Raw genomic sequence first — 26,833 nt, 5'->3', positions numbered from 1 at the left:
TTTAAATGTGAAAAAAAAAAAAAAAAATCCGGCCTCCAAACCGCCCCCTCTAGCCGGGCCATCACACACCTTATTTTGTGTTACGGTTTGATGGAAAAATACATTTTAACTCACTTAGGGGCCCATTTATCAAGGGTTGCATATAATGCGATCTGGACTGGATCTTAACACCCAGAATCGTATTGCAATATGCGTGAATGTATCCCCTGGCACCCGCAGGGACAGGGATCCTGGGCCTAATTCAGATCTGTTCGCTCGCTAGCGTTTTTCGCTGCCCAGCGATCAGGTAACTACTGCGCATGTGTATGCACCGCAATGCACAGGCGCACTGCACGGTTACAAAGCGGATCGTTGTTGTGCACTGGTTCTAGCGAAGAAACCATTCGCACAGCCGTTCGCAAGGAGATTGACAGGAAGAGGGCGTTTGTGGGTGGCAACTGACCGTTTTCTGGGAGTGGTTGGAAAAACGCAGGCGTTTCAAAGTGTTTGCAGGGCGGGTGTCAGACGTCAATTCCGGGCTCGAATAAGCTGAAGTGATCGCAGCGGCTGAGTAAGGTCAGAGCTACTCAGAAACTGCACAAGCTGTTTTTATACAATGCGGCTGCACACGCGTTCGCACACTTGCAAAGCTTAAATACACTCCCCTATAGGTGGCGTCTATCTGTTCACAGTGCTGTAAAAAATAGCGAGCGAACAGATCTGAATTATGCCCACTGTGCATGCGTGCACAGAGGCATTTCAGATGGAGGATTCCCAGGGAACCCAGACGGATTTACTTTTTCGCGAACCATAGCCCATAGGCTACAATAGGCTATCGCAATCAAAAGATTGCGGTAGCTGTGGGGGTGACCACAATGCACACGGCATTTCCGGCGGAGGGTTCCCAGGGAACCCAGCCGGATCTACTTTTCGCAATCCATAGCCCATAGGCTACAATGGGTCATCGCAATACTGCGAGGGACAATGGGGGTAATTCAGACTGCATTGCTGCATCGGCAGGGATTGCTGTCTGAATAACTATGCGCAGTACGCTTGCGCGATGGTGCACTGTGCATGTGCAACCAGTGAGATGAGAAAGCATCTCACTGGTGCGATCGCCTGATTGACAGGCAGAGGCAGTCGCAGGGCGGGAGGGGGCGTACCAACGGCCATTGGTGGGGCACGGTCCGAACAATGGAGGCGTGTCTGGACTGTTGGGTGGGCGGGCCGCAGTAGCTGCGTGACATCACACGCAGCCGCTGCAACCCGGGACATGGCAGTTAGCCCTCTGCCAGCTAGCAGGAGCTGCGCTGGCAGGGAGCTACATGTCAGGTACAAAAGCATCACCGCTGTGCGATGCTTCTGTACCTGTGTAGGGGGGAGCAGGGCCTGACATACGGGGCGGACTAGCCCTGTGCTGGGAGTCCCCCATGCATGTCAAAGTAAAGGATCGTAGATGTATAGGATCGTAGATGTGCTAAATTTAGCCCATCTACGACCAACTTTGAATTACCCCCAATATTGGGAATGCTTTGCGTTCCCAATATTGATACATTGGGCAGCATCGCATCCCCCATAGAAACCTATGGGGAATGTTGCTACGGGCAGAAATGGAGGGATTGCAGCAGGTGTAGCACAAATATTATTTGATAAATGGGCCCCTAACTATTAAAATGTTAATGTTAAAAAAAAAAAAAAAAAAAAAAATACCGGCCTCCAACCGTCCCCTATAGCCGGCCCATCACACACCTGATGTTATGCTTGTATTCAAAAAATGTAAAATTTAAAAATGTAATCTTTTAAATAAAATTTACGTAATACTTCTAAAATCTCAAAATTAAAATGTAAATGTAAAATGGTAAATACAAAAATGCAAAAATAGTAACATTTTAAATTGTTTAATTATAAAATACTTATACCCTCCCACTAAATTTAAAAATGTAAATTTAAAAAATGTTAATATTAAAATTTTAAAAAAATTAAAATTTAAAAACATAACAAATAAGAAAATAATAAGCAATCTTCCAAGTTGTAATCCATCTTCTTATCACAGATGTTCTATATAATTACAAAAAATATATATCAGTACATTGGTAACATCTTAAAACAAGATACAATATAACATAATATACATCTTTAACTCCATGCAGAAAAAATATAGACTTTTTTAAACAATACTTAGTACAGAGCAACATGACGGCTCCGCAGAACATAAGATGCTTTGTGATGCTTCTTTTTGCACTAATGCGCTCATTTATAAAGTAAGCACCTGGACCTGCACATCAAGGGGGGCTTATTTCAATGGTGTGGAGCAACATCGTAATGGGAAAAGCTGGATGGAACAGAGTGTTTATAGCTAAATGTTGGGTGGCTGCATTTACTGGACACAATATATAAATGAGACTGAAGGGGCGGAGACTGAGAATCTACAGAGGCATTCTTTGGCTAGCAAGAGGTCACAGAGTCTCTTCCCTGCTTAAGGATCTTTCTTTTACAGGTTCTCAGAAGATGCTGGAAAGTCAGAGATGTTCTTTCAGTAGGACGGCTTTTGTATCAACCAGGCACTTTTGATATAAGTGTCTTACTAGGTGCACAAATACTCATTGTAATAAAAGCATTGATATGTAAAAGGGAAACGCACAGTAAGGACAGTCCACATCCCCTACAGTCCCCTCACTCATGATTAATGTCACGTGATGCTTGTTTTAGAAGAAAGTGCAATATGGGAAAATAACTGTAATTAAGATTAGTGATACAGAAAAGTGGCAAGTTGGGCAAAAAAACAATGTATTGGCCTATTCCCAGTGCTTGCAAGGAAGGGGGTAGATCCAGACACAAGCACAGAATTCCCCCATCCTATATGATAGCAGTAATGCAGAGAAGTCAGGTTATATACAGTATGTAACTGGGTTCTCTACATTACTACTACCATACATGTATTCCAATGCACTGATCACACTATTGCTGTATATACCATCTATGTATATTACATCATACTTCATGAGCGCTGGAATACATTTACCAGCGTCTCTTCCCCTTGGATCACACACCAGGAGGACCATGATACAATGGATTATGTAGGGTTACATTGCTTCTTCTGAGCATGCAGCAGGTGCACCTTACTCTTCCTCCTCCTCCCTTTGTTCTCCCTCTAGTAACACCCCTGACATGCCCCTTTTCCTCTCCAACTGTCCTCTATTCCCCTCTACCATTGTTATATCTCTTACGCTATATCTCTGTTTATGTAATAATCTGCAGACGGTTATTGTTTCTGCATTGCTTTGTGTGAGGAGCTTTTTGTAAAACTTTCCATTAGGAAAATGTATTAATGCTTCTTACATTACTGCTATACCCAGCTCTATCTACCTTTCTCCTTCTTTATTCTTCCTCCGTTTAATATTGAAAACTTCAATTAAACATGTTTACAAAATAAGAGAAATAAATCCATAATGTACATACCTGCAGAATCTCCAACTCCTGCATCCAGCAGTGCTGCTGCCTCAGCCAGATGTTCTTAGGCCGGTGCCTTTGGGGGGGTTCTCCAGGTGGAGGTGGCAAATGAGAACCCTGCAAACCGGTCCTGCTCAGCAGCTGTTATTGGCGGATAAAGGGCCTCTTCTGCCTCCATTATTGCTAGATGGTTACGTCTGGAGGCAGAGGGTGGAAAGGTCGGCTACAGAAATAAGAAGTAAAAGTGTATCAGTGATTATTACATCTTTCATATGACTTGTAAGATAGAAAGAGGCAATTACCAAACTCCCTATTGTAGAGGTTATTTACAGTAGTTACATATTACACCCTGACACCATGTCTATATAAAGCTAAAGGAAGAGGCATTACAGGTGCACAAATGTAACACTGTCACTCAACAGATATATAGGGATACGTTTAATTTGCCGGCCGTCGGGATCCCGGTGGTCAGGATACAGGTGCCGGAATCCCGTCAGCTGGCAATGTCGCCAGACGGAATACCGGCGTTACAGGACTATTCCCACTTGTGGGTGACGATGACACCCATAGAGTGGGAATAGATCCTGTGGCGAGCACAGCGAGCCACTGAGCCTGCAGCGCAGTGAGCTCACAAGGGGACTCTTTGCGCTTGCCCCGCTGCCGGCTGGATGCCGCTGTCGGTATATTGACAGCCGGCATCCTGGCCGCTGGTAAATCATACTGAATCCCATATATATAACCACAGTATTGCGGTAGGTGCAAGTTGCTCTGGGACAAGTGAAGGTGTCTGTCTGCTCTGTGCCCTCAGGAGAAGGCAGCGTAACTACAAGTGCAGAGAGGAGACTGAGTTTCCAGAGGATCACTATGGAAAAGTGTAAACTTTGCTCTAAAGTCCACTTGGTCTTCCTATGAGCCTATTATGAGGTGCAGGATAATCAGTTACATAAAACAGATAGATAGAGCTGAATTCCCGTATGTGACAATAACGTATTGGTAAAGTAGTAATAAGTCCTTTCTACTTCTATGTGTCCCCTGGTAGAAAGAAAACTCTTAAACATGTGTCTGTCAGTCATTGTTATGTGGCCCTGACCACTAAGAGAACTTATTTTCCATTTTCTATTTATAGTTGTGTAAGAGCAGACATGTTTTATTCATTAAAAGAGGATAGCCCAGTGGCACATTGGTCAGCATTGCTACCTCACAGTGCTGGGGTCATGATCTCAGTTCTCAATCAAGGCTCTATTTGTGTGGAGTTTGGATGTTATCACAGTGCTTGTGTGGGTTTCCTCAAGTTATCCCAGCTACCTCCCACACTTCTACCACATACTGGCAGGTTAGTGACTAGTGTCTGAAATGTACTAGTGTGTGTTGTGTGCATGTGTGTTAGGGAATTTACACTGTAAGCTCCAATAAGGCAGGGACTGATGTGATGTGAACTGCTCTTTGTATAGTTCTGCATAATTGGTGGCACTGTATAAATAATAATTAGAGATGAGCGCCTGAAATTTTTCGGGTTTTGGTTTTGGGTTCGGTTCCGCGGCCGTGTTTTGGGTTCGAACGCGTTTTGGCAAAACCTCACCGAATTTTTTTTGTCGGATTCGGGTGTGTTTTGGATTCGGGTGTTTTTTTCAAAAAACACTAAAAAACAGCTTAAATCATAGAATTTGGGGGTCATTTTGATCCCAAAGTATTATTAACCTCAAAAACCATAATTTACACTCATTTTCAGTCTATTCTGAATACCTCACACCTCACAATATTATTTTTAGTCCTAAAATTTGCACCGAGGTCGCTGTGTGAGTAAGATAAGCGACCCTAGTGGCCGACACAAACACCGGGCCCATCTAGGAGTGGCACTGCAGTGTCACGCAGGATGTCCCTTCCAAAAAACCCTCCCCAAACAGCACATGACGCAAAGAAAAAAAGAGGCGCAATGAGGTAGCTGTGTGAGTAAGATTAGCGACCCTAGTGGCCGACACAAACACCGGGCCCATCTAGGAGTGGCACTGCAGTGTCACGCAGGATGTCCCTTCCAAAAAACCCTCCCCAAACAGCACATGACGCAAAGAAAAAAAGAGGCGCAATGAGGTAGCTGTGTGAGTAAGATTAGCGACCCTAGTGGCCGACACAAACACCGGGCCCATCTAGGAGTGGCACTGCAGTGTCACGCAGGATGTCCCTTCCAAAAAACCCTCCCCAAACAGCACATGACGCAAAGAAAAAAAGAGGCGCAATGAGGTAGCTGACTGTGTGAGTAAGATTAGCGACCCTAGTGGCCGACACAAACACCGGGCCCATTTAGGAGTGGCACTGCAGTGTCACGCAGGATGTCCCTTCCAAAAAACCCTCCCCAATCAGCACATGATGCAAAGAAAAAGAAAAGAAAAAAGAGGTGCAAGATGGAATTGTCCTTGGGCCCTCCCACCCACCCTTATGTTGTATAAACAAAACAGGACATGCACACTTTAACCAACCCATCATTTCAGTGACAGGGTCTGCCACACGACTGTGACTGATATGACGGGTTGGTTTGGACCCCCCCCAAAAAAGAAGCAATTAATCTCTCCTTGCACAAACTGGCTCTACAGAGGCAAGATGTCCACCTCATCATCACCCTCCGATATATCACCGTGTACATCCCCCTCCTCACAGATTATCAATTCGTCCCCACTGGAATCCACCATCTCGGCTCCCTGTGTACTTTGTGGAGGCAATTGCTGCTGGTCAATGTCTCCGCGGAGGAATTGATTATAATTCATTTTAATGAACATCATCTTCTCCACATTTTCTGGATGTAACCTCGTACGCCGATTGCTGACAAGGTGAGCGGCGGCACTAAACACTCTTTCGGAGTACACACTTGTGGGAGGGCAACTTAGGTAGAATAAAGCCAGTTTGTGCAAGGGCCTCCAAATTGCCTCTTTTTCCTGCCAGTATAAGTACGGACTGTGTGACGTGCCTACTTGGATGCGGTCACTCATATAATCCTCCACCATTCTATCAATGTTGAGAGAATCATATGCAGTGACAGACGACATGTCCGTAATCGTTGTCAGGTCCTTCAGTCCGGACCAGATGTCGGCATCAGCAGTCGCTCCAGACTGCCCTGCATCACCGCCAGCGGGTGGGCTCGGAATTCTGAGCCTTTTCCTCGCACCCCCAGTTGCGGGAGAATGTGAAGGAGGAGATGTTGACAGGTCGCGTTCCGCTTGACTTGACAATTTTCTCACCAGCAGGTCTTTCAACCCCAGCAGACTTGTGTCTGCCGGAAAGAGAGATCCAAGGTAGGCTTTAAATCTAGGATCGAGCACGGTGGCCAAAATGTAGTGCTCTGATTTCAACAGATTGACCACCCGTGAATCCTTGTTAAGCGAATTAAGGGCTCCATCCACAAGTCCCACATGCCTAGCGGAATCGCTCCGTGTTAGCTCCTCCTTCAATGTCTCCAGCTTCTTCTGCAAAAGCCTGATGAGGGGAATGACCTGACTCAGGCTGGCAGTGTCTGAACTGACTTCACGTGTGGCAAGTTCAAAGGGCATCAGAACCTTGCACAACGTTGAAATCATTCTCCACTGCGCTTGAGACAGGTGCATTCCACCTACTATATCGTGCTCAATTGTATAGGCTTGAATGGCCTTTTGCTGCTCCTCCAACCTCTGAAGCATATAGAGGGTTGAATTCCACCTCGTTACCACTTCTTGCTTCAGATGATGGCAGGGCAGGTTCAGTAGTTTTTGGTGGTGCTCCAGTCTTCTGTACGTGGTGCCTGTACGCCGAAAGTGTCCCGCAATTCTTCTGGCCACCGACAGCATCTCTTGCACGCCCCTGTCGTTTTTTAAAAAATTCTGCACCACCAAATTCAAGGTATGTGCAAAACATGGGACGTGCTGGAATTTGCCCATATTTAATGCACACACAATATTGCTGGCGTTGTCCGATGCCACAAATCCACAGGAGAGTCCAATTGGGGTAAGCCATTCCGCGATGATCTTCCTCAGTTGCCGTAAGAGGTTTTCAGCTGTGTGCGTATTCTGGAAAGCGGTGATACAAAGCATAGCCTGCCTAGGAAAGAGTTGGCGTTTGCGAGATGCTGCTACTGGTGCCGCCGCTGCTGTTCTTGCGGCGGGAGTCCATACATCTACCCAGTGGGCTGTCACAGTCATATAGTCCTGACCCTGCCCTGCTCCACTTGTCCACATGTCCGTGGTTAAGTGGACATTGGGTACAACTGCATTTTTTAGGACACTGGTGAGTCTTTTTCTGACGTCCGTGTACATTCTCGGTATCGCCTGCCTAGAGAAGTGGAACCTAGATGGTATTTGGTAACGGGGGCACACTGCCTCAATAAATTGTCTAGTTCCCTGTGAACTAACGGCGGATACCGGACGCACGTCTAACACCAACATAGTTGTCAAGGCCTCAGTTATCCGCTTTGCAGCAGGATGACTGCTGTGATATTTCATCTTCCTCGCAAAGGACTGTTGAACAGTCAATTGCTTACTGGAAGTAGTACAAGTGGGCTTACGACTTCCCCTCTGGGATGACCATCGACTCCCAGCAGCAACAACAGCAGCGCCAGCAGCAGTAGGCGTTACACGCAAGGATGCATCGGAGGAATCCCAGGCAGGAGAGGAATCGTCAGAATTGCCAGTGACATGGCCTGCAGGACTATTGGCATTCCTGGGGAAGGAGGAAATTGACACTGAGGGAGTTGGTGGGGTGGTTTGCGTGAGCTTGGTTACAAGAGGAAGGGATTTACTGGTCAGTGGACTGCTTCCGCTGTCACCCAAAGTTTTTGAACTTGTCACTGACTTATTATGAATGCGCTGCAGGTGACGTATAAGGGAGGATGTTCCGAGGTGGTTAACGTCCTTACCCCTACTTATTACAGCTTGACAAAGGGAACACACGGCTTGACACCTGTTGTCCGCATTTCTGTTGAAATACCTCCACACCGAAGAGCTGGTTTTTTTGGTATTTTCACCTGGCATGTCAATGGCCATATTCCTCCCACGGACAACAGGTGTCTCCCCGGGTGCCTGACTTAAACAAACCACCTCACCATCAGAATCCTCCTGGTCAATTTCCTCCCCAGCGCCAGCAACACCCATATCCTCCTCATCCTGGTGTACTTCAACACTGACATCTTCAATCTGACTATCAGGAACTGGACTGCGGGTGCTCCTTCCAGCACTTGCAGGGGGCGTGCAAATGGTGGAAGGCGCATGCTCTTCACGTCCAGTGTTGGGAAGGTCAGGCATCGCAACCGACACAATTGGACTCTCCTTGTGGATTTGGGATTTCGAAGAATGCACAGTTCTTTGCTGTGCTGCTTTTGCCAGCTTGAGTCTTTTCATTTTTCTAGCGAGAGGCTGAGTGCTTCCATCCTCATGTGAAGCTGAACCACTAGCCATGAACATAGGCCAGGGCCTCAGCCGTTCCTTGCCACTCCGTGTCGTAAATGGCATATTGGCAAGTTTACGCTTCTCCTCCGACAATTTTATTTTAGGTTTTGGAGTCCTTTTTTTTCTGATATTTGGTGTTTTGGATTTGACATGCTCTGTACTATGACATTGGGCATCGGCCTTGGCAGACGACGTTGCTGGCATTTCATCGTCTCGGCCATGACTAGTGGCAGCAGCTTCAGCACGAGGTGGAAGTGGATCTTGATCTTTCCCTAATTTTGGAACCTCAACATTTTTGTTCTCCATATTTTAATAGGCACAACTAAAAGGCACCTCAGGTAAACAATGGAGATGGATACTAGTATACAATTATGGACTGCCTGCCGAGTGCAGACACAGAGGTAGCCACAGCCGTGAACTACCGTACTGTACTGTGTCTGCTGCTAATATAGACTGGTTGATAAAGAGATGTCTATGTAACTATGTATGTATAAAGAAGAAAGAAAAAAAAACCACGGTTAGGTGGTATACAATTATGGACGGACTGCCTGCCGAGTGCAGACACAGAGGTAGCCACAGCCGTGAACTACCGTACTGTACTGTGTCTGCTGCTAATATAGACTGGTTGATAAAGAGATGTCTATGTAACTATGTATGTATAAAGAAGAAAGAAAAAAAAACCACAGTTAGGTGGTATACAATTATGGACGGACTGCCTGCCGAGTGCAGACACAGAGGTAGCCACAGCCGTGAACTACCGTACTGTACTGTGTCTGCTGCTAATATAGACTGGTTGATAAAGAGATGTCGTAGTAGTATGTATGTATAAAGAAGAAAAAAAAACCACGGTTAGGTGGTATACAATTATGGACGGACTGCCTGCCGAGTGCAGACACAGAGGTAGCCACAGCCGTGAACTACCGTACTGTGTCTGCTGCGACTGGATGATAAATGATATAAAAAATATATATATATCACTACTGCAGCCGGACAGGTATATATTATATATTATATAATGACGGACCTGCTGGACACTGTCTGTCAGCAGAATGAGTTTTATTTTTATAGAATAAAAAAAAAAACAACACACAAGTGAAGTCACACGACGAGTGTTTAACTTTTTCAGGCAATCACAATATAAGTATACTACTAACTATACTGGTGGTCAGTGTGGTCAGGTCACTGGTCAGTCACACTGGCAGTGGCACTCCTGCAGCAAAAGTGTGCACTGTTTAATTTTAATATAATATTATGTACTCCTGGCTCCTGCTATAACCTATAACTGGCACTGCAGTGCTCCCCAGTCTCCCCCACAATTATAAGCTGTGTGAGCTGAGCAGTCAGACAGATATATAATATATATAGATGATGCAGCACACTGGGCTGAGCCTGAGCAGTGCACACAGATATGGTATGTGACTGAGTCACTGTGTGTATCGCTTTTTTCAGGCAGAGAACGGATATATTAAATAAACTGCACTGTCTGGTGGTCACTCACTATATAATATTATGTACTCCTGGCTCCTGCTATAACCTATAACTGGCACTGCAGTGCTCCCCAGTCTCCCCCACAATTATAAGCTGTGTGAGCTGAGCAGTCAGACAGATATATAATATATATAGATGATGCAGCACACTGGGCTGAGCCTGAGCAGTGCACACAGATATGGTATGTGACTGAGTCACTGTGTGTATCGCTTTTTTCAGGCAGAGAACGGATATATTAAATAAACTGCACTGTCTGGTGGTCACTCACTAGTAAACTCTCTGCACTCTCTACACTTCTACAGTACTCCTCCTAGTCCTAAGCTCCAGTAAATCTCTCTCTCTTATAATCTAAATGGAGAGGACGCCAGCCACGTCCTCTCCCTATCAATCTCAATGCACGTGTGAAAATGGCGGCGACGCGCGGCTCCTTATATAGAATCCGAGTCTCGCGAGAATCTGACAGCGTCATGATGACGTTCGGGCGCGCTCGGGTTAACCGAGCAAGGCGGGAGGATCCGAGTCTGCTCGGACCCGTGAAAAAAACCATGAAGTTCGGGCGGGTTCGGATTCAGAGAAACCGAACCCGCTCATCTCTAATAATAATAAATGTCAATTGGTTGAGTGACAACTGGAACATACATACACATGTGTACCTGTCTCTAGCTCTGTGGGTATAGGGATAGACACTGTATAGATAGACAGTTCATAGGTCAACACCAAAAGGTTGACATTTAATAGGTAGACAGGGTCACTAGGTAGACAGGGTCACTAGGTAGACAGGGTCACTAGGTAGACAGGGTCACTAGGTAGACAGTCACTATGTAGACAGGGTCACTAGGTAGACAGTCACTATGTAGACAGGGTCACTAGGTAGACAGTCACTATGTAGACAGGGTCACTAGGTAGACAGTCACTATGTAGACAGGGTCACTAGGTAGACAGTCACTATGTAGACAGGGTCACTAGGTAGACAGTCACTATGTAGACAGGGTCACTAGGTAGACAGTCACTATGTAGACAATGTCTCAGAAAGACTGAACCAAAAGGCCAACAGACAAAAGGTACCACAAATATGTAAACACAGTTTTTCATGATTTTTCATCATGTTTAGGGTTAGGCACTTGGCAGGGGGTTAGGGTTAGGCTGTGGAAGGGGACAGTGACTGTTAGTCACTAGAATAAGGTTAGGCAGGGTTAGGGTTAGGCTGTGGAAGGGGACAGTTACTGTTAGTCACTAGAATAAGGTTAGGCAGGGTTAGGGTTAGGCTGTGGAAGGGGACAGTTACTGTTAGTCACTAGAATGAGGTTAGGCAGGGGTAGGGTTAGGCTGTGGAAGGGGACAGTTACTGTTAGTCACTAGAATAAGGTTAGGCAGGGGTAGGGTTAGGCTGTGGAAGGGGACAGTGACTGTTAGTCACTAGAATAAGGTTAGGCAGGGTTAGGGTTAGGCTGTGGAAGGGGACAGTTACTGTTAGTCACTAGAATAAGGTTAGGCAGGGGTGGGGTTAGGCTGTGGAAGGGGACAGTTACTGTTAGTCACTAGAATAAGGTTAGGCAGGGGTAAGGTTAGGCTGTGGAAGGGGACAGTTACTGTTAGTTACTAGAATAAGGTTAGGCAGAGGGTTAGGGTTAGGCTGTGGAAGGGGACAGTTTGGGTTAGTCACTAGAATAAGGTTAGGCAGGGTTAGGGTTAGGCTGTGGAAGGGGACAGTTACTGTTAGTCACTAGAATACGGTTAGGCAGGGGTAGGGTTAGGCTGTGGAAGGGGACAGTTATTGTTAGTCACTAGAATAAGGTTAGGCAGGGTTAGGCTGTGGAAGGGGACAGTTACTGTTAGTCACTACAATAAGGTTAGGCAGGGGTAGGGTTAGGCTGTGGAAGGGGACAGTTACTGATAGTCACTAGAATAAGGTTAGGCAGGGGTAGGGTTAGGCTGTGGAAGGGGACAGTTACTGTTAGTCACTAGAATAAGGTTAGGCAGGGGTAGGGTTAGGCTGTGGAAGGGGACAGTTACTGTTAGTCACTAGAATAAGGTTAGGCAGGGTTAGGCTGTGGAAGGGGACAGTTACTGTTAGTCACTACAATAAGGTTAGGCAGGGGTAGGGTTAGGCTGTGGAAGGGGACAGTTACTGATAGTCACTAGAATAAGGTTAGGCAGGGGTAGGGTTAGGCTGTGGAAGGGGACAGTTACTGTTAGTCACTAGAATAAGGTTAGGCAGGGGTAGGGTTAGGCTGTGGAAGGGGACAGTTACTGTTAGTCACTAGAATAAGGTTAGGCAGGGGTAGGGTTAGGCTGTGGAAGGGGACAGTTACTGTTAGTCACTAGAATAAGGTTAGGCAGGGGTGGGGTTAGGCTGTGGAAGGGGACAGTTACTGTTAGTCACTAGAATAAGGTTAGGCAGGGATAGGGTTAGGCTGTGGAAGGGGACAGTTACTGTTAGTCACTACAATAAGGTTAGGCAGGGGTGGGGTTAGGCTGTGGAAGGGGACAGTTACTGTTAGTCACTAGAATAAGGTTAGGCAGGGGTAGGGTTAGGCTGTGGAAGGGGACAGTTACTGTTAGTCACTAGAATAAGGTTAGGCAGGGGTAGGGTTAGGCTGTGGAAGGGGACAGTTTGGGTTAGGCACTAGGGGGAGGTTAGGGCTAAAATAACAAAGAAGTGTCAACAATTTGTCTGTCGACCTTTTGACTCTGTCTACGTATAAACTGTCTAATTAGTGACCCTATTTACCTACTGCATGTCAAACTCTTTGTGTCGACCTTTTGACTGTCTACCTAGACAGTGCCTATCCTTCAATTCACACCCAAATGTATATGTCTGACATCTATGCATTATCTGCTGACCGGCATTGAGTAGCTCATGGAAGGTCTGCTTTATACTTACTGGTGCAGGGATGTATGGGGGCTCAATCTCAAGGGCCTCCAAGGCGACCCAGTCGATATGCTGGAAGAAACGATGGTGGCGGATGTTATCATTATCTCCTGGGTGTTTGGCTGGATTGTAATTGAAGAGCTGAAAAAGTAATTTGTATTTAATGACTTATACAGCACAGCTGCTCAATACAATCATGTTACAAACATTTCTACTGCCTGGTACAGAGGAATATAAAGTGATTGTTCCATGGCCACAGTATGTTATTACTGAGATTGTATCTGGGGTCTGTAGTGTGTCTCACATTATTACCCCCCTCCCCCTCCATACCACAAACATCTAACCACTGAGCCATTTCTTTCATATTTGCCCTGCGATTTCCCCCTCCCCCTGTAGGCGGCGACTACCTGATCACAAGGAAAAAAGCGCACCCTAGAGAACAGGTCTGAATTAGGCCCACGGTTTTGCCCATTAGAGAACAATTTTGCTGCTGCGATCAGGTATGAATTAGGCCCAATAGTTATAGCATTGCTAATAGTAACTGCAGCCCTCGCCAGAGAAGAGATTAGTCTATTTCCCATAAAGGTACAGTCACAATCTTTCTTCTCTTGTCACTAGTATTGTTAAAATAGCATTACAACATAAATATATTTTTTTACTATTAGTTTTCTATTATTATTTTTTTTGCATTTATAAGTGGCCTGAACAGCCAGGGCTGGGTATTTAGTTCCATTGTGCATGTGTGACCCAGCTTACTGCTGAGACTGACCCAGGGAAAAAGTAAGTTAGGCCTTACAGCTCCTGCCCAGTAGTGAGAAGCATCTGAGTATCACTCAGCTGATCAGGGGATATTTTATTAAAAAACTGCATCAATACTGACTTTCTACTGCAAGAAAAAAGAGACAGAAAAACTCCAACATCATATGAAGTTATATATAGCCAATTACCTCCTTTACAGTAATAATTTATAAATGTAATATCTTATTTACCTCGTCAATGATGTCTCTCACTTCGGTGCCTGGTGCATAAGATGTTCCATTAACCATTTGGCTTAAGATGACAGCGACGCCAGCCCAGTCTTCACCAAAACGGCTCTCCTCGCCTGAACGCACCTACCAGAAGAGAGGTAGTCAGGATCAAGTTTTTAACAATCACCTCAATTGCTCAATATAAAGGGGCAAACACGAGATTTTGTTTTGGGGTATACATACATATACAGGTTGAGTATCCCTTATCCAAAATGCTTGGGACCAGAGGTATTTTGGATATGGGATTTTTCCGTATTTTGGAATAATTGCATACCATAATGAGATATCATGGTGAAGGGACCTAAATCTAAGCACATAATGCATTTATGTTTCATATACACCTTATACACACAGCCTGAAGGTCATTTTAGCCAATATTTTTTATAACTTTGTGCATTAAACAAAGTGTGTCTACATTCACACAATTCATTTATGTTTCATATACACCTTATACACACAGCCTGAAGGACATTTAATACAATATTTTTAATAACTTTGTGTATTAAACAAAGTTTGTGTACAATGAGCCATCAAAAAACAAAGGTTTCACTATCTCACTCTCAGTCAAAAAAGTCTGTATTTCGGAATATTCCGTATTTCAGAATATTTGGATATGGGATACTCAACTTGTACTGCATATGTATGTAGAGATATATCTACATATATATATATATATATATATATATATATATCTATATATATATATCTATATATATATCTATATCGTGTGTGTGTGTGTGTATGTATATATATATATATATATGTGTGTATGTGTATATATATATATATATATATATATATATATATATATATATATAATATATAGTATTGTTGCCTAATTTTCAGTGCACCTTAATGAGGTCATGGGACGGAAATTCATTCACCCTGTACATACATACTACAGGGACATCATATCTATCTCCTTGTGGGATAATGTTGCAATTCATTGGGATATGGAGGTTATCACATTAGCCCGCGCCCAAACTGCGGCTACTGGGAAAGGGGTATCGGCCCATGAATAGGGAGGTTTCTTGGTACTTAGAAACCAGGACTACATGCACCAGTGGTATATGTGCCTATGTGGAGACAGGATATATGAAGGTAGAATCAAAATAAGTAATAGTTGCTGTCTTGGGGGTATATTTAATAAGTTTTGGAAGCTGCCGTCTAGTCGGAAAGATGGCAGCTCACGACAGATTTAGGTCTGAAGGGGTTCCAACCTATTCATTAGGGGCAATTTTATCCGACAAGTCGGGAATTCCCGACTTGTTGGAAAGCTGGCGGATTACACGCAGATCGGTGGCTTCAGCCACTGAGCTGCGTGTATTGTTGGAAGTGCGGCCAAACCCGACAGGTTTTAGCCCCGTTTCCATATTGAATATACCCCTTGGTCTCCTACCTTGCTCGCCATTTCTTACTATTAGTTTAGTGACATCACAAGCCCTAACGTTATAAAGCACTTCATGATGATCGCCATGTTAAAAATCTAAATAAGTAATAAAATCTCTCCCATCCTCTCATAATGTTACCAGCACCAGTGCTATAGCCAGTGCTTTGTACTGCTAAAGCAGGGGGGCAATGGGTGTGGGAATTAGCTCCTCAGTATTGGATAGTTTGCAGATGCAGTTAATGGGCCTAATTCAGACCTGATCACAGCAGCAAATTTGTTCTCTAATGGGTAAAACCATGTGCACTGCAGGGAGGGGGGCAGATATAACATGTGCAGAGAGAGTTAGATTTGGGTGGGTTATTTTGTTTCTGTGCAGGGTAAATACTGGCTGCTTTATTTTTACACTGCAATTTCGATTTCAGTTTGAACACATCCCACCCAAATCTATCTCTCTCTGCACATGTTATATCTGCGCCCCCCCCCCCCCTGCAGTGCACATGGTTTTGCCCATTAGAGAACAAATTTGCTGCTGCGATCAGGTCTGAATTAGGCCCTATGTACGGCTGTCCCTGAAGTGTGCCTTTTGTAGCCATACTCCAGGCCTCTCTACAAATGTCTGAGTAGCTCCCAACTCTGTAGGTGCCCGCATTCATAATGCAGATATATTGCTAACGGAATGGTAACGTGACTATATGCAGGTCTTCATGTGTATACATTGCACTGCCCCACTGTTTCTGTCTGCTAGCATAGCTGTCATCAGTATCCGCACATCTACCCTATGATCAGTGGGGAAGACCTGTCAGAGATAGGTGTCCCTCATGCATAAGCATGACACTGCCACCAGACGCTCCTCTTCTCTGCTTCCTCCCAGTTACCACCCAGAAACACCCATTTCACATATAGAGAGAAATGGGCAACACCCAGACTCAGAATTGCCCGGAAATACACAAAGATGCATGTGTGCTACAGTGCATGCCCAGTTTGCCCATATTGGCTACATGCGGCCGCATACAGGGATATGTGTACCTTTAGACTAAGGCCTGGTGTATATTCTGCAGAATTTGCAATCCTTTGAATCGCATGCTGGGGGCCCCCTATCGCAGGGCAAGGCCGCCCAGCATGCAGCCCACATAGAGTGTTGCCGCCTCACGAACATCTCTGCTTGTCAATCAGACAGAGGCGTTCAATTTAGCGCGGGTCATTAGAAAAAAATACGCTTGCATCGCAATCACTGAATGCTTCCCTTACATGAGCACATAGCAGGAAACCCTTTGCATCTCACCTCAGGAGTAATGTCGCCACATCTTCCAGCACAGCCGGTGGCACTCTGGTCTCCATGCATGATGTTACTTGCGAGACCGAAGTCGGCGATCTTGAGGTGGCCTGTTGCAGCCACTAAGATGTTATCTGGCTTGAGGTCGCTGTGAAGAAAATAACATCTTTGTAGGCACTGCGCTTTCATACAGACATGATTTATTTTGATACATACATTGATATTGCACTTTATATGTGTAAGTTCTAAATAATAGTAGCTTTGAATGTATGTTTATGCGCAAGAGCTAGAGTGTCAGTACCTACTGTAATCATTTGTAGGTTAGTGTCCATGTGATTCCACTCTGTCATGTACATTTATATGTGTTCAGCAGAATTCTATGTTATTTAATAGTGTAGGCCTACTCAGTCCATTAACCCTTTTGATGCTAATATGTGTGATTACTATATAAATAATTAGTGATATTGATGTCACACAGGGAGCGACAACTGGAGGCTGCACCTTTCATACCGTCAATACCTCTATAACCCTGAACTTCTCACTCCCTCCTTCTACCTCCGTCCTTTGCACTTCCCACTCTCTCCTTCTACCTCCTTCCTCTGCACTTCCCACTCCCTCCTTCCACCTCCGTCCTCTGCACTTCTCACTCCCTCCTACCTCCATTCTCTGCACTTCCCACTCCCTCCTTCCACCTCCTTCCTCTGCACTTCCCACTCCCTCCTTCTACCTCCTTCCTCTGCACTTCCCACTCCCTCCTTCTACCTCCTTCCTCTGCACTTCTCACTCCCTCCTTCCACCTCCGTCCTCTGCACTTCTCACTCCCTCCTTCCACCTCCGTCCTCTGCACTTCTCACTCCCTCCTTTTACCTCCTTCCTCTGCACTTCTCACTCCCTCCTTCCACCTCCTTCCTCTGCACTTCTCACTCCCTCCTTCCACCTCCGTCCTCTGCACTTCTCACTCCCTCCTTCTACCTCCGTCCTCTGCACTTCTCACTCCCTCCTTCCACCTCCTTCCTCTGCACTTCTCCCTCCCTACTTCCCTCTGTCATACCTACACCTCTCCTTCTCTCTCTCACTCCATGTGAGACCCAGATTGGATGGTAGGGAAGGCACATTCTGGGTGTACATGATCTGGGGTCTCAGTGCAGCCCCCCCATGACCTGCTGGATGTATATAGTTACAGAGTTGTGTGGCAGGTGTGTGGTAAAGTAATACTATATATGTAAAAATGTCAAAAAATGTTTCCCTCCTCTTCCTCAGGGGTCCTCTCTGACAGCATTAGACAAGTGCAGGAAGAGTGTGACATCACTATAGTACAGGAGAAAGGGATTTCCCTAAGCAGAGAGCAGGGGTTTCTGAAACTCCGCTTGCAGACAACTAAGCAGCCGCCATGGCAATTCCCGATGTGAGGGTGCACAACCAATAGACCCCACGTGATGCCACTGAGTGAAAAGCTTCTAGGATGAATGTTACTACCAATGTTTCAAAACTCTCCTCACCCACAAATGACATTATAAGAATAGAGCACGTGTGCAGAGAGATCCTCTGTAAATAAAGATTGTACATTACTGCGGAAGGGAAGCAGCGTGTAACATGTAAGTGGAAGATATGTGCCAGTGAATAAATGTATAACATGTAGAAAGTATATTACATTCTGCATATTAGAATACATAGTAATATCACTTTATTATACTATTGTTATAGTGTAACTCTATACTTACCCATGGACGATGCCCTTGGAATGCAGGAATTGAACCCCACATACAAGCTCTGCACAGTAGAATCTGTTGGATAGAAAATAAGTTCATGTTACATTGTTAGGATGTGTAAATAATGGCTGAGGGATTTCCAGCCAACACTCCCCACATTTTCTGACAATTTCCCCATTTATTTTGTTTCAAATTTACCAGATGCCTCATATGATGTTTCTGTGTTACTGCATTAGTGCAAGTCACTATATATTGTACATGGCTGTAACTGTTTATGTAAGAGGAGTATTGGGATGTCTTCAAGATGACGCTCACAAAGTATATTTCTATAATAACAGCTGCTTTATTTATAAGGATGGAAGGCAACTTACAGAAACATTTATCTTTAGGGATCCCTATCACTAATCTAGCAGCACTCATCCCTCTATTAGATCGGGCAGGTTCCCCACCCACTGGAAAGCAGCACCTTTATAGGCCATAAGCTCATCCCCAGCTGTTTCCTTAGTGGCTGGTGTTACACCCAAGTTTTCTTCTCCCTGAGGTAACTAAAGCACCCCGTGATGATTAAATAAAAGTGTAGAGCCCCATAATAAATAAAATGAAGAGGGCCCCAGTAATAAATAAAGAGTAGGTCCCCTGTAATAAATAACATAAAGTGTAAAGCTCGTTTGATAAACAATAGAGTAATGACCAGTGACAAATAACGTATATAGTAGGGTCTCCATGCTAAATAAAATAAACAGTAGCACTTTTTAGGACCATGTTTCAGGTTCCCCCTAGCAGACCAGGCTGACACTGTGCAGGCTTGGCTCATACAGAGTATATGCCATTTAGGTGATCTACACTAAAAATGTCTACAGCCAATAGGTCGACCACTAATGGTCGACATGCATAAGGTCAACAGGGTAAAAAGGTCAACAGGATCATAAGGTCGACCTGGAATAAGTAGACAGTAGAAAATGTCATCAGGGTCAGAATGTCAACATTGAAACAGACGACCCAAAAAAAGGTTGACACAAATTTTTTGGGAGTGGGGTTTGGTCACTCTCCTGCTACAAAAAAAGCCCCATTAGTGTACTGCTTTGCTCGCCATGCTTCGGGCAAGGTGCCTCGCTCCGCTACCGATGTGCTCGGTACAGGTTACTATTCCCGGTCGTAGTCCACATGGATGGTAAAGTATGCAAAAGTTGAAAAAAAAAATGTGTGTCGACCATATGTGTATCGACTACTGTCATAACCACCTTTAGAACCTGTTGACATTTTAAACTGTCTACCTTTTACATGTCAACCTTTTGACTATGTCGAGTTAAAGCATGTCAGCCATTAGTGGTTGACCATTTGACTTTAGTTTTTTTTGTGTAGATCTACAGTATACCCCGGATACCAGAGTATTAATAACCCAATTCTATGATATGACGCATATAATTCATGCCTTTAAATATTGTGTTATCTGTTTCTACACATCAGAAGATCCCTTTCCACTGAATAAAAAAAGTATATTTATTATATATAATCTATCATTAACTCCTTCCTTTATCCTGTGGCTCTAACAAGACATTATTCAAAGTCCTCACCTTGCACTGGAGATGGTAACAGGCCCATTCCTCTTTAGGAGATGTTCTAAATCACCGCCACTCGCATATTCCATAACAAGGAGTACGAGTTCCTGTTTATAGGAGAAGGAATAGTGTTATTATACATGGCAAGAAAGCCGGGGGGGAGGGGGGTGGGAAGGTGGGTCGTTAGGGAATGTCATCTTCTGACCAAAATAAGTAAAGATAAATTATATACATTAGTAATTTTAAAAAATGTCCTATGCTTCTTTTCTCCTCATGGGAATATAATGTACAGTCATTGGGAGGACAAGGAGAACAGAGAGAGGGAACGGGACAAAACGGGCAAAAAAGTATCTTACTATACTGCAGTCTATGGAACATGTTTACACTGAGTTATTAAGTCACAGCAGAAGAAAAGGAGTGTGTGTGTGTGTGTGTGTGTGTGTGTATATATATATATATATATATATATATATATGTGTGTGTGTGTGTGTGTGTGGACATTTAGCAATAAAGAGGCAGTCACAGCCGTACCTTGGTCTGGTCAGCGAAGTGGCCGTGAATGAGGAAAGGGCACCCAGATGCAAGTTCTAACACTTTCCTCTCCACAAAGGCCATTTCAGGATCTATGTCTAGCAGTTGTTTCTTGCTCATTATCTTTACCGCCAACAACTGACTGGTGCGCGAGTCTGCTGCAAGCAGGACCTAGAGGAAATATTACAGTGTCAGCCTCATTAACAACACAGGGACATAAAGGCAAATACATTGTTGTCCAACAAGGATTATGTATTTAAGTCTTATTAATGTAAAAGAAAAAAGAAAAAAACTGCCCCCACCACAGGACACTGCTGCCCTCAGGAGGGACAGCAGGACAGACCCAAAAAAAGGGACTGTCCCGTGAAAATCAGGACATTTGGGAGGTATGCTAAAGTGCTAAATTGAGTGTTACAATGTGATGCCCCAATTAGCCAGGCTACACCGACTCAGGGGCCTTTCCCGATCTATAGCATGTGTGCGCTAAATACCCATGCTAATTAAAAACACTCTTGGGCAGGTGGGAGGGGGGGGGGGGGGGCCAATCCTAGCTAAAGGAGTTTCCACCTTCAAATCTAGACAAGTACATAATATAGAGTGCATGGGAGAGGGGGCTGGACTGCAAAACCTAATTACACACATGTGTTCTTTCAATTTCCCATATAGATTACCATATTCCCCTTATTACATCAGACCAAGAAAGAATGAAGATGTTAGGTAAGTATTTATTATGGACACAGTATTGTTTTTTCAACTATTAATTATCAGTTATGCTGGAAAGATTTATCTCTTTATACTCAGTGACATGATTGATTATAATAAGGAACATGATTTATGTATTTAGTCTCAAGCAGTGGCGTAATAAAGGTCTGAGCATCCTGTGCCAACCCTGCCATCTTTGCGCATAGGGGGCCACACCTGTCACACACCCATACTTATGGCCCTAGGCTCAAGGTTATACTTAATTTTTTTAGGCCATAGTTTTTTTTTTTTAGTGGATGCGATATTTTATGTAATATATTTTTATAGTATTAGCCGGTTATCCAATGACCAGGGGTAGACGGAGGGGCCTGGAAATTTAAATATGAAAACCCATCTGATTTATGGCTTGCAAACTGCCTACTAAACCACACTTTAGTATATTTACTGTTTCATTTGTTATAACACTTTTAATGACAGAGACTTTGCACCTTGCAGGTTAATGTCATTGATGCAGCATTGTACAATGTAACGACACATGTCACACATATAAAAGTGCCACCTGCAATAAAGGCAGCATTAATTGAAGTTATAACTGATGCTGCACTGAAAATATAAGAATAAAAGTGGAAATGTAGAGTTAATAAAAGGGTGACTATAGTGGTTGGAGGTCAGGCTTTACACTTTTGCACAGTGCGTCTATCTTCCCATGCTTCTATCACCCCACATACTGTCTCCTTATTATACCACAACCACACCACAGAGCACAATGACGTGACACTGTCACCATCCCAGCACTATAAATTACATGTGTGATTCCCCCAAAATGGGGATCACTTCACCCTTTACATCTTCCATTTTTACTCATCATCTTATCTGAGGAGCAGGGGAGCTGTGTGCCAGTCTGGCCCCCTTATACCCCACCGGCTGCAGCTGTGGGGGAGCCGCTAGGAGCCACAGAACTGTCTGTGTGGGTAGAATGGTCATTACATGGAATGGTGAATCAAAACTGACACTGAATGAAATTGCATGGCAACCTTGTTCATCTCTAATAACATCCACAATCAGACATATAGTAAATCCCCTGTGACAACTGAAACCTCATTGCTTACCTTCCCAAAAGCACCTTGGCCTAAGTGATGGTAAAACGTCAGTCTCTGGATGGTGCTAGAGACTGCATCTCTGAGGCAGGGGGATGAAGCACTGCTGGTTCCTAATGGAGGGAGAAAAGGGACATGAGACTATTGCAACAACTCCCATAGATTATACTGTAGAACATTAATAAGCTCACATCTTTATTACAGTAGGAAACCAGGGATATGAAGATTTCCATTCAATTATCCTACTTCCTACTGAGTGCTCAGTGCAGTCATACATAGTAATTAATACCGCTTTCACATTGCGTTTAGCGGGTCGCACCTGAGACTTGTGCACAGGTCCTTCCTTGGTGTGACCTGCTTGAGATCCCTATCAGACTGGCGGCCCCGACACAGCATATTGCCATGTCAATGATGTCACTGTGTCACATGCAATGGCCTCCAAGTGCCACCTACACCCATAAAGTAAATGGGTAGACGGTCGCATCAGCCCGGCAACCTGTTCACACCGCACAGCAATTTATTATGTGATATGGAGGCACACTGGGGCATTTTATTTCAGGGAACACTGGGGCATATGTGATTTGGAGATACACTGGGACATATGTGATTTCAGGGGAACACTGGGGTGTTTGATGTGATTTGGGGGCATGGTGTGGCATATAATGTTAATTGGGGGCACATTGTGTCATTTCATTTTAATTGGGGGCACACTAGGGCATAATATGTGATATGGCGGCACACTGGGGTGTTTGGTGCGATTTGGGGCACAGTGTGGATTATAATGTGAATTGGGCCACATTGTACAATATACTGATAATTGGGGTCAGTGTGCATAGTATGTGAATTGAGAGCACTCTTTTGCATAGTGGTGGTGGTGGTGGGAAGGGCCCAAAGCATATGTTTACACCTGGGCCCCCCACTCGCTAGTTCTGCCTCTCGGGAGAAGTAGTTATCAAAGTCCACAAAATATACCTTGACCTCATTGTGTAATGCAATCTTCAGAAAGGGGAGGGTGTGCAACAAATAATTACTGGCTTAGTACATTACATGGTCAGAAGATTTGTAATATGGTTGGGTGGAGACTTCATCTGGGGGACACTTCATTCTCACCATTAATGTATAAGTATATGAGAAGGATGCTAGTAGCTGTTTATTCAGCCTACCCTTAACGCTTTTTAAGTTTAAACTGAGGAAGGGGTTGGGGGGAGGAGCTTATATACCGCTAGAAAATAGTTATCTCATTAAGTGCTGATGCTTCTAAGACGTGTCCCCCAGATGAAGGAAAGAGATAATCATGCTTCCATCGTCCTGACCCCAGGTCATTGCTGGGTGACCCCATCATCCAGCCCAACAAGAACCTTTGCAATCTGTTGGACCATTATGCAATATATAACACCTATCCTTGTGTATCAAGGCCTATTTCCCTATAGATTATAAACTTGCGGACAGGAACTTCTTACATCTATGTCTGTCTGTTATTACCCAGTTTTGTTTTATTACTGTTGTTTCCAATTGTAAAGCACAATGGAATTTGCTGCACTATGTAAGAAACTTAATAAATAAATATATCTGATTGAAAGTTAAAAATGTTTATGATTAAGGTGGCAATTCTGTATTCTGTATTTTATAATGCAATATTATGTTGACAAATATTAATGTAAATTAGTGTATGGGTTTCTCTCACCAGGACTGGATTACAGCAGGGGCAACAGGGGAGGTTGTCCTTGGGCCCCAACACATTAGGGGCCCCCACAAATACTTCTCTGTCCCCCTGAGCTGGCGGCGTGTGGTGTGCGCTTGTCCTTCTGGCTGCTGCTCTGGGATTCCGGGCGCTGGCTACTGCTTCTCTGTGATGGTCTAGGGCTGTGAGTGTATCAGGCACGAGGGAGGGGTAGCGGGGTCTCTGCAGGGTGTGTAAGTGTCAAGTACAGGGGGGGGTACCGTTGTCTCCATGGAGTATGTGTTCTGCACGGCGTGGGGGGGTGGGGGGGTGGTATGTGTATGTGACACGCACGGGGTGGAAGCGGGATCTCCTTGATGTGTGGTGGGTTACACACGAGGGGGCCATTTAGTTTCTAGATATAAGACTTATACTGGCAAACTTGGTTTTGCTTTTTAGACTATTGCCGCTTTACATCTAAAGGTTAAGTCGCCAAAATCTCCCGGCTGCCTGCAACCCACAGACTTTACATTTAGCCCATAATCTTTACTTCTAATTCACATCAATCAGTATAGCTAAATACTACCCACACTGCAAGTGACTGACGCTTCCTTGTCACTGGCAGCTCCACATTACCCTCTACACATACACTTACATCACCCGCATCCTTACCCTGAGTATCATTACTCCAAACCAGAGCTCTTATTTGTCTCTGATTCCAAAGAGCAGAACTATGGCAGAAACTGATTGCACCATAATACATGTGGTGTAAATGGGGCATTACCGATACTTGTGGAGGAGATACGATACATAAAAGTTGGGTTGTTATCCATGAGGCACAATATTTTATCCTGGATATAATTCAAACCTTATATTAATAAATACAAATATTGTCTTTTATAAGCATTCTTGGATTTACAAAAAAGACAAATACCACTAAATTAAATTAAGATGCAAGTAGCTAAGCATGGTGTAAATAAATTTATAGAAATGTATTTTCAGATATTAGTAGTAGAGGCCTCAGCACTTGTCTATTATAGTACATCCTACCAAAATACATTCAGTGTCTGTATAAAACCAGTTTGTATGTATGGGTTTCACCTACTCTCTCTTTCTGCAGCTCCTTTCATGCTACCATTGCTGGTACTCTCATCAGAGCTGGATGACAACTTTCTAGCTACTCTCTTTCTCTTGATGGAAACTTTCTCATTATCGGAGGAGTCAGAGGAAATCCTCCTCTTCCAGACAAAACTGGGCATGATGTTCATCTTTATCTCTGCAGATGTTGTAATTAATTGACTTGTCGCTGTCTACTTCTCTGGCTCTCTTCTGCATCGCTGTCTACTGCACCACTGTCGTCTCCAATATGGCCGCCGGCTTCCTCTCTGGTCAACTGTCACTCTGGCACCAGCGGTTGAATGTAGACAGCTTGGTTGCCATGACGACAGCTGCCTATATCCCCGTGCTACATACATGTTGTATGCTGGGTATGTCTATGTGCATGTAACATCAATTGGGAGGCATGTGTGAAATTAACACTGGATTAAATAGGGGTTTCCTAAATTATGGGGTGGGAGTAATTTTATCAATGCAGACTGCTTAGAATAAAATGTATTTTATTGAACTGGGTTTGTCACATTAATTTTTTTTATTAAAAACATTGATTATTTATTTATACATTATTTATATAGCATACACATGTTGGACAGTGCTTCACCGGTAACATTTCAGTTACTGACATCAGTCCCTGTCCCAGTGGAGCTTACAATCAGTATTCCCTATCACAGTGGTACCAGGACATCACACAGGTCACATGTCCCAGTCCCCCGGCAGGTGCCCTGTGTATGACCAACTGTCACATGTTACATATCTACAGGTGACCAGGAAACAGGAACTGTGTGGGGTCCTGAGGGCCGAGTGTGAGAACCTGCGCCCTATCATATGGACAGTTTATAACAATACCAAATAGTTATTAAAAAGATAAAACACAGGACAAACAGATGTAAAATAAATCACATTATTTGCACTGAGAGGTGAACACAGATGTGTCTTACAGGTTACACTGAGAATGGTGCTCAGCCATGGACCTGTCCCCGCCGGCCGCTCAGAGGTGTCAAAAACAAACTAATGAATGAACATAAAAAATCACCTAAGCAGCAGGAGCAGCTAAAGCAGTGCCCAGCTCCTTAGGGCGGGTCAGAGAGTGGGGTATAGGGGGGAGGAGCCTGTGCTTCTGACCTGTAACTATTGGTGCCCCAGCCTCCTCCAGCATCATCTACAGATGTGTCCTTTAACATCGATGGAAGTGATTAGTGGCATAGCGGGTCTCGTGCCTACGCACACTCCCGCTCTGCATTCACTACAATGGGCCTGGAGAGGGCTGTTGGCAAATGCACACGGTATACCCTGATGCGTACGCAATGTGGAACAGCTACTGAACGCTATGCGCAGCAAAGATGTGAAAGGATTTATCTGTATACCCAGCGGTTCCAGTGTCCCTCATGTATGAAGAAGAAATAGTTATTTATTTTACACCTGAACTCAGATGAGTCTTGTAGTTTAGTGTAAAAATAATACCCAGTCATTGACGTGGCAATTCTCATAAATGCTGTTATTGTTACTGGGATACAAGGTCTCACTTTCCTCAGCATCCTACACTGTATCCAGCAATGTGCATATCCATTATCATT

The 26,833-nt window shown here is 44.3% G+C and overlaps 1 protein-coding gene and 1 long non-coding RNA gene across 3 annotated transcripts in view; one reads left to right on the top strand and one right to left on the bottom strand.

The window, feature by feature from the left end:
* Positions 1-25,767, top strand: part of LOC134957575 (uncharacterized) — a 50,916-nt gene extending 25,149 nt beyond the window's left edge. For both annotated transcript variants that reach the window (XR_010186672.1, XR_010186670.1), the window contains 3 exons: positions 18,146-18,480; positions 21,351-21,401; positions 25,264-25,767. This is a non-coding gene — a long non-coding RNA (uncharacterized LOC134957575). The remainder of the gene's footprint in view (positions 1-18,145; positions 18,481-21,350; positions 21,402-25,263) is intronic.
* Positions 1,905-25,544, bottom strand: LOC134957574 (protein kinase C delta type-like). The gene is made up of 10 exons (XM_063939567.1): positions 25,249-25,544; positions 22,496-22,596; positions 20,685-20,855; positions 20,169-20,260; positions 18,607-18,669; positions 16,895-17,033; positions 14,184-14,306; positions 13,207-13,335; positions 3,439-3,652; positions 1,905-2,037 (listed from the first exon to the last, which is right to left on the bottom strand). The coding sequence occupies exons 1-9, from the start codon at positions 25,409-25,411 to the stop codon at positions 3,494-3,496; spliced, it is 1,140 nt and encodes a 379-aa protein (XP_063795637.1). The 5' UTR covers positions 25,412-25,544; the 3' UTR covers positions 1,905-2,037; positions 3,439-3,493.
* Positions 25,768-26,833: the final 1,066 nt, after the last annotated feature.

This window comes from Pseudophryne corroboree, chromosome 9 (assembly GCF_028390025.1).
Source record: "Pseudophryne corroboree isolate aPseCor3 chromosome 9, aPseCor3.hap2, whole genome shotgun sequence".
Taxonomy (NCBI): Eukaryota; Metazoa; Chordata; class Amphibia; order Anura; family Myobatrachidae; genus Pseudophryne; species Pseudophryne corroboree.
This window is presented reverse-complemented; position numbering and strand designations above follow the sequence as displayed.

Excerpts from the sequence above, each read along its gene's own strand:
- LOC134957574 (XM_063939567.1), bottom strand. The coding sequence starts at position 25,411 with ATGAACATCATGCCCAGTTTTGTCTGGAAGAGGAGGATTTCCTCTGAC. Across the intron at positions 18,670-20,168 it reads GTTACCATCTCCAGTGCAAG|ATTCTACTGTGCAGAGCTTG; the intron begins GTGAGGACTTTG and ends TCTATCCAACAG. Across the intron at positions 13,336-14,183 it reads TGAGAGACATCATTGACGAG|CTCTTCAATTACAATCCAGC; the intron begins GTAAATAAGATA and ends TTACTTTTTCAG.